Source organism: Syzygium oleosum, unplaced genomic scaffold (genome assembly GCF_021117445.2).
Source record: "Syzygium oleosum isolate NSW1041296 unplaced genomic scaffold, Sole_v2.1 Sole_v2.17, whole genome shotgun sequence".
Lineage (NCBI taxonomy): Eukaryota > Viridiplantae > Streptophyta > Magnoliopsida > Myrtales > Myrtaceae > Syzygium > Syzygium oleosum.
In genome coordinates, this window is record NW_026607501.1 from 2,227,702 (window position 1) to 2,238,840 (window position 11,139).

An 11,139-nucleotide genomic window follows, 5' to 3' on the forward strand; every position below is an offset into this window, starting at 1 on the left:
GAGCGATGCGACTGAGAGTTCCGAGGAAGGAAAGAAATGGAGGGGCAAATTTACACTTTGGCCCCTCGAGATTTCGACACTGATGCGACTTGCCCATTGAGATTTTAATAATTGCAATATTCTCCATAATCTCTCCAAATTTGCTATAATCTTCCCCCGAGCATCGACTCCGACTAATTTTCTGTGGGATAATGACACAAATAATCTCTGAATTTTGACCCAATATGTGATGTGGTCTCTGAACTTTTAATTTATTTGATACAGTTCCTAAATTTTAGCGTAATGTTTAACGTGATTCTTGGACTTTTAATTTGTTCAATGCGGTTCCTAGACTTTTGGTACATGTTCAATGTAGTCCCTGAACTATATGAAAATATTTGATGTAGTCCCTAAACTTAAATTAATGGAAGAACTACAGCTAATATTTTCATATAATTCAGAGACTAAAATGAATATGTACTAAAAATTCGAAGACAACATTAAACAAATTAAAAGTTCAGGGACTCATTGCACATTGGGTTAAATTTCAGAATCACATTTAATAAATTAAAAGTTCATGGACCACATTGCACATTGGGCCAAAGTTCATGGACTGTTTATGTCATTTTCACAATTTTCTGTCGAACCTTTGGCTCTGGTCATGTGCTTGTCGCAAATAATTTGATCTAGATTTGAAGGTCGAATTCGTCTAATAAACGAAAAAAAAAAATTATGCATAGGCTAGCTATAATGACAATCCTTTTCAAGTATTTCGACTGGGAAGTGCTCTCAAATTTGAGACTCTGCTTGTTTCACGGAAAATAAATTATTTGAAAAATATTTTTCTAAAAATAATTGCTTGAAATAGTTAGTCGATGAAAATGTTTTTATTATCAACAATAATTTATATCTAAACATTTTGATGGATGAAGAAAATATTTTTTGTCCATTTATTTTGATAAGCAATACAAGTGATCGGTTTTTAAAATATATTTTTTAAATTATTCATTATTTGCAAAACAAACAGAATCTGAGTGAAAGATGAGGAGAGGGGTAAGCCCAAACTTGGATTAATCTCTCTCCCCTTCCATGAGAATGCCTTCGGCTGTTGTGGCTTCACCAGCGCAATAGCGGTTGCAACCTTTGACACCACCGTATATAAACTGCTTACTCTCTCTTCCCTCGTCTTTTTTTTTCTGCTTTTCTTTTTCTTTTTCCATTATTATTTCTAAATTTTTAATATTACCTCTAGATGAGAATCCGTGTAGTTGTAAAAACAGAAAATAATGTTAAATAGTTAGTTTCTTTCCTCAAAAAGTGTAAGTTCCCTCCACACAAAAGAAATGTGAACAAAACCAATGAGCGAGTGTTTTTTCATTACCGCATTTGGTAGGAATTGGAATGAGATAGTTTTTGTAAAGGGCCCAAAAGAGAATTGGGTCAGATGAGCTTACAAGGCCGAGAAGCTATTTCAACTAAATACACCATTTATGTTGAGGGAAGCTAAGGGTGCAAATGACAACCATTCTATTCTAGAAACAATTCCTGAAACAGAAATAGATTTTTCTATTCCTGTTCCCAGAACGAGTTTCTGAGAAAAGAAACCCGTTTGATAACAACCAAAAATTTCTATTTTTGGAACATAAACCCGTTTGATAACAGTATAAAATTTCTATTTCCTAGAACAGAAACCCGTTTGATAACAACACAAATTTCTATTTCCTGGAATAGAAATCCATTTTTTTAGAACCCCTTTTGGGGGTTAAACCCCTTTTAGGGTTTTTTAAGGATTAAAACCCATTTTAAATCCCTAAACTAACGAGTCTTCAAAAATACCATTTGGGCAGCTCAAAATATTTAAATTTCACTCAAAATGGGTGGCCACAGGTATTCTAAGCCATCCTGTGAAGTTTTGAAAATTTTAAATTTTTTTTTGAAAAAATTCACCAAATTTCCTATTTTCCCGAAATCTGACTTTTTTTTATTTTCTGGAAATTTTTATGAATTTTTCTATAATTTTTCAATTTTTATGGATTTTCTGAATTTTTTTTTTGAGATTATTAGAAATTTTCCAGATTTTCTAAATTTTTTATGAATTTCCTGATTTTTTTTCTGATTTTTCTAATTTTTTTAGAATTTTTTTTATTTTCCCATCGGGAATGAACCGGACCGAACCGGTTCAAAACGATCTGACTAGGTCAGACCGAGGCCAAATTTAAGAAGAGATGTGTTTTGAAGAGAGAAAACATATTCTTTTAGAAATAATTTTCATTTCTCATCCAGAAACAGAAAACCTACTTTTTTTTTGTTCTAATTTTTGGTCCAAAATCAATTCTGGAACAAAAAGTTATTTCAGAAATAAAAAAATAGAATTGCGTTACTAAACAGGTTTCTATTCCAAACTTGTTTCTGGGAACAGAAAACTAGTTATGAAGAGAAATAGAATGGTTATCATTCGCGCCCTAAACTTCAAAATGAAGAAATGAAGCCGGTATCAAAGGGGCATCATCGAGATCGAGTGATTGGCGGGTGCATGGTTGAGATCGATGGGCAGTTATCAAAAGGTGATAACGTTTCGAAGCAAGAAAAGCACAGGACAAAGAAGTAACCGTCGAGGATAATGGCTGACGACAAACAAAAGTAGAAAGGTAGGAAGACAGGATAGGAAAAACTCATCATTATACAGACTTGTACATTTTTCCTCTCTACACTAGTGTTGTGTATGTTTAGTCCACATAATATGGATTCAATTTAGATCTGAGCAGGCCTTTGAAAGGCTCAAATGGGCTCTACTGCAACGAGAAGATGCCAAAGCACGGTACAAAGAAGTAACAAAACGTCAACTTAGCTCATCTCTCTGCCTGTTTAATCTTTAACCATCTCGTTTTGTTTGTTAAGAACTTTCAAGAAAATTGTTTGAATCGAAAGTACTCTTGGTTGAGACATTGAACCCACTCCTATTGAGCCGATTCAACGATGAATCCGCTTGGTCGAGTTTCGAAGTAGAAACTGACCGAGCAGTTTGGGCTTCGACGAGCAACACCACTCCCCTTATGGCCATCACCACCCATTAGAGCCGACCACTTCGCCGTCACCATCACCACCACCAAGTCAACCATCATTTTCAGACCTTGTTAAGGAAAGATCTTCTGGCACGCATGCTGTACACTGAATTGATCTTGTTTTCCAGGAAAAGTTCCTCCAATGGAAACATTTCTGATCAGAGAGCAGCTTTCATTGGAACAATCCATCCCTTGTTTCCAGTCTTTGCCATCGAATTAAAAAGCAAAAGATAGGGACACCATCTGTTCGCAAGGGCTTTGTCGCCCGCATTCACAATTCATAATGAAGTTAGAAACCAAAGATTACCAGAAGTCATTGTCTAACTCACGGACTATATGTTTAAGCCAAAAAGCAGTGGATCAGATGAAGAGGCACATCTTTTCTGCTACTATATCTCCCTAAGCTCATCTATGATTGACTGTGGCTTGAAAATGAATGAGATCATTACAGGCGACTCAGACTCGGTTGTATCCCACTGATTTGCTGAAGAGCCGGCGGATGTATACAACTTGAAGTGTGCTTACACAAGCCAGCAAGAGGTATTCAGCAACAGTGTAGTATATAACACGTTTCCTCGTGCTCTCATTAGCTGCAGCAGAACCAGCCGTCCAACAGTAAGTGCCCCGAGAGGAACAAAACAACAATTTAGAAGCAAATAATGAAACAACCAATCAACTCATACAACACTAAACCGAGTCAAAGTTCTTTTATGCAGAAAGCTAGAGCAGATTGATGGTGATAATTAGAGCAGAGCAGAATAATTTGTCACATTATTGAACCCAAGAGCTTTTGCGCAAGATCAAAATATTGGAAAGTCTGACAGCAAACATCGGACCATGCAAAGTTTAGTCGTAGTATAGAAAAGTTGCACACTAGCATTCATAAACTGGCTCTTCATTAAAAATTATCTTAAAAGAGGGAGATTTGTGAGTTCATATTCATTCACTTAAATAGGAAATGAAGCAGCAAAAACCTTATTATAGTGAAAATGGCAAAACAGAAAGCCAAAAATTACACATCATTGGCAGAACCACAAGTCAGATTCTGAAAAACTTCTCCTCGAGCATTAAAAGCTCATAGTGAAAGTGTTAAGATTTTGGCCAACCACACACACACACACATATATATTAAATAAGGTGTCAAATATATTCAGCTCAAAAATACCAAGCAGCGGAAGAAGTAAAATGCAAGCACATGCCCTCTTTGGTTCAACCTTTACATCAAATAAGAAATACACATAAAACAACCTTCATTTTTTAAAACCAGGAATTTGTATATTCTAAGAATCCTACTGAACTGCGGGTGAGGGATGTATCACCAAGCCCACATACCAGCATGTATGACCCATATATTTGAGCTGCGAGTGTGCTACGACAATTTTCAGTCAAGATTTCATCATAGTAGAGTCAACGCTAGTTAATATGCATCCATTCATATCACTCACTGAGGTATGCCAATAGGGAAAACCAAGAATCTTACTATGACGATGACGAGACTCCCGAGCTTTCAGGTACTTCTGCTCTAATGTGACAGATTCCAGTGCCTCTCTCAACTCAGCAATTTTAACATTTATAGGGTCCAGGTGCTCTGCATCACACACCCCAAATAAGTCTTCCAAGCTTAAGGTTCTATCGAAGTACACATAGTAAGCGGAATGAATAATATAATTGGATGTCCACATTGAAGAAAAAATATAATAGAACAATAAGACAAACCATCTTTGGCTAGATCATGCTCATTTGGAATATGTCCAGCATGTATTTGGAAAGAGACGGTCTCTGGTGTTGAATAGGGATTGTGAAAACAGAATTTGTACATTCCACTTCGTGGCGCCTTGAAATCGAACTTTTCCCCAGAAGTTCCTTTCAAAGTCTGTACGACATTACCTCCCGGAGACGTGACCTACAGGAGAGGCATCAGATTCAGCAATTGAATCTGATTGTACAGGCAGGTAGATGTTTGACAAAATATTTGCATATACAGAAAGCCGTATACACAAAGTATCACATGCATGAATATCAAATGCACCAGTTATTTACTGTTTTATGTGTTTTAAACTTTAAAGACATCATCTGATCGAGGAGGAGAAGAAATAACAAGGGAAAACCTTCAACAGAGCATCAGCCTTGAGACAAAACGAAAGCACTTTAGCACTGTAAACTAAGTTCATGGCATGATTAATTGTGCTAAACATCTAATGAGCAAGAAAACCATCAACAGTTACAAACAGGTTACATCACGATCAAAAGCATTCTTAAGGTTGATCATAGTCATACTCGACACGATATAAACCAGATCCATTCCCAAGAAACATGAGGCAAACCGATTAGGTTCACGCAGTTCACCCAAGTTACAAAAGAATTCCCTGAATTGCCAACAATAAGAACGAAATGCTAGCATGGTCATTCAGCCGCTGCAACTACCAAATGTACAATGAAAAGCAAAAATAAGACTTCCTTACCTATATTCACTGAACCCCGCAAACGAGTCAGGGCAATCTAAATTCCCGAATACCACAGTCCAGTCCCACTATTGCCCCCAATGAAATTTATCGAATAAAGAAATCGACCCAATCAAAACTGAAAATTTGCAAACAAAAATCACGAGAACAAAAGGCATTTCATGAAAACGATACATCGACCATTCACACGGATCCTATCCAAATTTCCTCATTACAATATGACAATCAGCCAATGAAAAACAAAAGGAGCTCCTCGTATCAAGCACGGGCAAATAGGGGTGGGACAAAGCAGTAAAAAGGCCCAAACTTTATCTAAAGCAAATCAACATTCTCCCTACGAGCAACAACCCAGAAGCCGAAAAACGAATCGCAACAATTCTCAATACACAAACGAGCTCAAATCAAGCACGAACGAATCCCTAATCTCGAAAGGCAATCAACAAATCGACTCCAAACCCCGAGATCTCAAATGCAAACGCTCGATCACCTTAAACCCCACGAAAGGAGCAAAAGGAAAAAAAAAACCGTCAAAGAAAAGAAGGCACGCATGCTCACGGTGAAATCGATCCCGGGGTGATCGGAGCTCCAGAAGATGTCGTGATCGACGACGACGAAGTTCCCGGACACGGTGTCGCCCTCGTACAGCACGTACTCGTACACGCACTCCACGTCGTTGACCGTCACCGACAGGGACGACGCCGGCGCCGGAGATGAGGTGAGGACGAGGCCGATCAGCAGCAGCAGGGTCGCGTATCTGGGTCGGGTCTCCATGGCGCTCTTCGCTCGATCGATCGATCGATCGCTGCTTCGATCTGGCGAAATTTCGGACCCGTGAGCGTTGTAAAGGAGGAGTGGATCTCGGTCTTTATGAATTTACCGGGGTTAGACACCGTGCTGGTGATTCGATGCGGCACGTGATCTTCCCTTTTCCCCCCTTCGGGCCTCGTCACGTGATCGATGGACCCTGCCTGTACCATCATCGTGGGCTCCTATCCACGGCCCAATTTAGCAGATGAGGCGGAGGATGGTGTAGGCCCATGAGCCCGAAAAGCCCACCATTATACTGTAGTTTTTTCAATGCGAAACTGTTCTTTTTCGATGTACGATAGGAGTGATCGGTTCATGGGCAGGTTGGAAGTGGCAAAAATGGGTCTAGAACCCATATTTTAATCCATATATTTTAATGTGGGCCATAAATGGATTTGGCTTGAGTTTTGAAAATAAGCTTAAGTGGATCATAAATGGATTAGTTAACAAATTAATGGGTCTTAAATTGATTTTAAATGGGTCATATATGGGTTAGTTAAGTGAGTCATAGATAAAAAAGTCATTTTTTTAATTCTTTTAATTTTCCAATTTTTTTATCATTTTTTAAGTTTTTCCTTTTTTTCTTTCTTTTCCTTTTTTTTTCCTAGGAAATCCGGCAAAGGTCGTCGGCTGGTCACCGATCGTCGCCGTTCACCACCAATCGCCGATCACTAGTCTCCGATCACCAGTCGTCGGTCGTCGCCGAACACCTTCAATCGTCAATCACCAACCAGTCGCCAGTCGTTGCTAGATGCCAACAGTCACTAGTCATTAGTCGTTACTAGTCGCTAGCTGGCCGGAGGTCACCGATCGCTAGATGTAGAAGAAAAAAAAGAAATAAAATTAAAAAATTATTAAATATTAAAAAAATAGAATTTGTTTAGCAATATATATTTTTAAAAAATTATAAGAAACAAGTTTTTGTAAATTAGATTTAACATTAAAGTCTTTTAGTAATATGGGTTGAGTCGGGTATGGGTCACTAGAATTATGTGATATTAAAATGAGTCAAAACAGATTAAATGAGTCAATATGGGTCGGACTATTTTCAACCCAACTGACCCACTCATTTGATAGGTCTATGGCGGTTAAAATCCGTTCTTCGTATTTTGGAATCGAGAACTGGGTATGTTGCCTTGAAACCGACTAGCTTTTTTTTTCATTTTATCATATGCAATACACAAAGTAGCCCATTGAGGTTTCGACTTGTTTAATTCTTTTGGCAATTAATTTGAGACCGTTTTCGCATTGACTCGGAATACAGCAATAGTGATAAAATAGAGGGCTGTGTTGATGAGCTAGTAATCCATATGAAAGATACAAAAGCAAGTTTCTACATGTAAAGTTTTTGTGGATATAGCATGGGCGGCGCTACTTCCACCCCTAAATGACTACATCCACTCCATTTACACTAAAAAGATAGGGATAAGTACATTAAAAGTCCTAAAACTCATCATCAAAGTGCAATTGAGTCCTAAAACTTTCAAAAAGTACAATTAAGTCCTAAAACTTGTCACAAAGTGCAATTGAGTCCTAAAACTTTCAAAAAGTGCAATCAAGTCCTAAAACTTGTCAAGTTAGTCTAATTAAGTTCTTATTTTGATTGCACTTTTTAAAGTTTTAGGACTTAATTGCACTTTCGCAACAAGTTTTATAACTCGATTGCACTTTTTGAAAGTTTTAGGACTTAATTGCATTTTCCTGACAAATTTTAGGATTTGATTGCACTTTTTGAAAGTTTTAGAATTCAATTACACTTTCGTGACAAGTTTTAAGACTTATAATACGCTTATCCCAAAAAGATAAAACTGCCATCAATCTTTCAATTGCACTTTAAAGTGATGGCCCCACTCCTTTTTTATATTTTTTCTTTTTTTATGTATGATAGTTACCCTAATTAAGCATTTCACATGTGTTTTTTAGCGTATTAAAGAGAAGTACAATCTCAGATATTTCTATAATGTTTTACATACTTTGTGTAAAGCCATCTCGCTAAAAGACATTCTTTGATATAGTATAAAACTAAAAAATCTCTTCTATATCATTGATTTTGTAACAACTTATCTATTTTTTGTCCCTCTTATCTCAAAAGCTCATTTTCTTGGTGAAATTTTTATTAATTTCATTAGTTTAAAATATATATCAAGTCTCTTTATTTACCATATCAAGAATTTATATTTTTTCCTTATTGTACTTGCAAGATACTTTTATACAAAGCAGGTAAGACGTTAACGGAATATATGGGATCACACTAAAAACATTATGCACAAAGAGGTATCTTGATATTCTTTTGTAAATAGTTCATAGATGATATTAATTTTTGCCAATCCAAAATAATGATATTTTACTAGCATTTTCAAAAAAAAATTCTTACCTAATGCAATGTTTTGATTTAATTAAATTTCATCTATTTAACAACGTATTGATAAATATCATTGACAACGTGGAAAAGAACTAAATTTCTTGAAAATTTCCATTTTCGACAAAACAACTTTTTATGGAAGTAATATCTAACAATAAACAAAAACTAAACATATGAAATTCTTAATTATGGTAAGTAGATCCTACATAGATATAAAAAAAACTATAAAAAAAGAAGAAAGGAAAGTAAATAAATTCGGGGTCATCAATTTAAATTGCAATTGATAGAGGACAATTTTGTCTATTCGGTAAAAATTGGGTGGATTTAGTCGTATAGGAGGTGGAAATAGAGCCGCCCGGCTATTCTAATTTATCATTTCTCAAAGATGGGATGGATGAAGTTGGTCGATCATCATCGACACTAAAGACGGAAAGTGTTTGCATTTTCTTAGATCGTGAAGAGAACACATCCAGAGCGGGATGTGCCACCTCGCGCGTCTCATGTCTCACTATTAGAAGAGGAAAAAGTCGCAGCATGCTCTATGTTCGAATAACAATATCGAAAGAAATAGCACGAACGCAATGCATCCATCAAGGATTTCGTGGAGTATCTTATCTCTTTTGTAAGAAACAATACCGCTCAGAATGTACTCAGAGTGGAGTCGCTAGGGTAAAGTCGAGCCATTGGAGAGGAGGAGAGTGAGAAACGAGAGAGATAGTCGAGCTGCCGCGTCAAAGAAGGCCCGAGTGACGAATCTGAGAGAGAGAATGAGGAACCGAGAGAGAGAAAGCTTAGGACATGAGAGTGAACCGGTTCGGTTCCCGATTTTAGTTTAGAATCGAACTTGGATAAAACTGACCGATTTTGGGTATATAATCAAGAATCGAACCGGTCATAAGCCGGCTCACATGAACTAGGTCGGTTCCTCATCCATAATGTATATAATCAATGTTGTGAGAATTGAATATTATTTAATTAAATATGTTTGACAAGTATTTCGAATTGCCTATTCATGAGACTGCATCGGATGTAGGAGTGAGTACAGGTCTAGTTCAACTCGGCAGTTCAACTTAGGGACCGAATTGGCTGGTTCAAGGCAGAATCAATTCGGTTTCTGACTCCAAGGTTGGAATTGCCTGTTTTATCGGGATGAATCAGTCTTTACAAAAAATTGCGCACATGGAGAATCGAGCACGATCGTCACGTGAAGACACAAAAATATAACCACTTGACTAACACATATTTTGTAGTGAAAATGGTGTAATGTTAATATTCTATTATAAAAAATTGATTTTTTTTTTATAAAACAAAAAATTGGACCTATTCCCAAGACCACATCGGAATTGGCGGTTCCGAAACCGGCATGTTCGATTCCTGATTCCTAGTTCTCAAAAGTCAAAATCGGGAGTCACGGGATGGGTACCGATCCATTTGGGAAACAATCACCCCTAGTTGGGTGTGTCCTGCCACAAGGAATGCTAGAGAAGCCGCTTCATTTTATTGCCGTTGGAAGAAGCACACGGAATCTAAGGGACAAGAGAACAAAAAAACAAGAATTAGATTTGAACAAGTTCCCTTTTCATTTGGTAACACAATTTCATTTTTCTATTTTTGAAATAAAATTTGATTTCAGAAATAAGTTTGAAACAAAAATGATAAATAATTTTTTTTAATTTTTCTATTTCAAGAATGCCGGCGCCCACTGCCGTCTGTTGCCCGTCTCTCACCATCGTCCGTCGCCGTCCTCCGCCGTCCATCACTACTCGACACCGACCACCTCCCGCCACCGTCCGCCTCCTGCCATCGACCTCTGCCCGCTGCTCTCCTGGGAGGGAAAAATTTTATGTCGTTATCAAACCCATATTTTTCTCAAAAACTCGTTTAGGGAATAGAAATAGAAAATTTTATTTCTTACCAGAAATTTATTTCAAATAAATTTATTTTTTAAATAAAATGGTTATCATTGGCGCCCTTAGCACTTATGAACGAATCGATTCGGTTCCGGTTTTTTACTCCACGACCGGCTTTGGCTAGAACTAACAAGTTTGGGGTCTAGAATCAGGAACCGAACTCGGGTACTCACCCATAACATAACATACATCATCAATATTCCGAAAATCGACCGTTTTTTTCTATTAAATACGTCCAATAAATATTTCGAAATACCAATTCGCCAGATTGCTGGGAAGTCCCCCCGCAGTGAATGCTAGAGAAGCCGCTTCATTTCATTGCCGTTGGAAGGAGCACACAGAATCTGAAGGGACAAGGGAACGAAAAACGAGATTAGATCTGAACAGTTCACCGACCTCAACCGTTGACCTTGCGCAATTTCCCTCGATTTTTCCATTTTTTCTCAAGCGAAGATTTCTTCTTTTTATTTTGTTTATAGTTTCTTTTTACATTTATCCCTCTCCCTTCACTATCAATATTTTTTCTATAAATATTTTCCTTTAATTTATCAAAAAAG

At 37.2% G+C, this 11,139-nt stretch overlaps 1 protein-coding gene across 1 annotated transcript; it reads right to left on the reverse strand.

Moving 5' to 3' along the window:
• Positions 1 to 3,285: 3,285 nt before the first annotated feature.
• LOC115694315 (transmembrane emp24 domain-containing protein p24beta3) lies at positions 3,286 to 6,372 on the reverse strand. The gene is made up of 4 exons (XM_030621447.2): positions 6,059 to 6,372; positions 4,758 to 4,944; positions 4,522 to 4,629; positions 3,286 to 3,631 (listed from the first exon to the last, which is right to left on the reverse strand). The coding sequence occupies exons 1-4, from the start codon at positions 6,272 to 6,274 to the stop codon at positions 3,498 to 3,500; spliced, it is 645 nt and encodes a 214-aa protein (XP_030477307.1). The 5' UTR covers positions 6,275 to 6,372; the 3' UTR covers positions 3,286 to 3,497.
• Between the last annotated feature and the right edge of the window lie 4,767 nt (positions 6,373 to 11,139).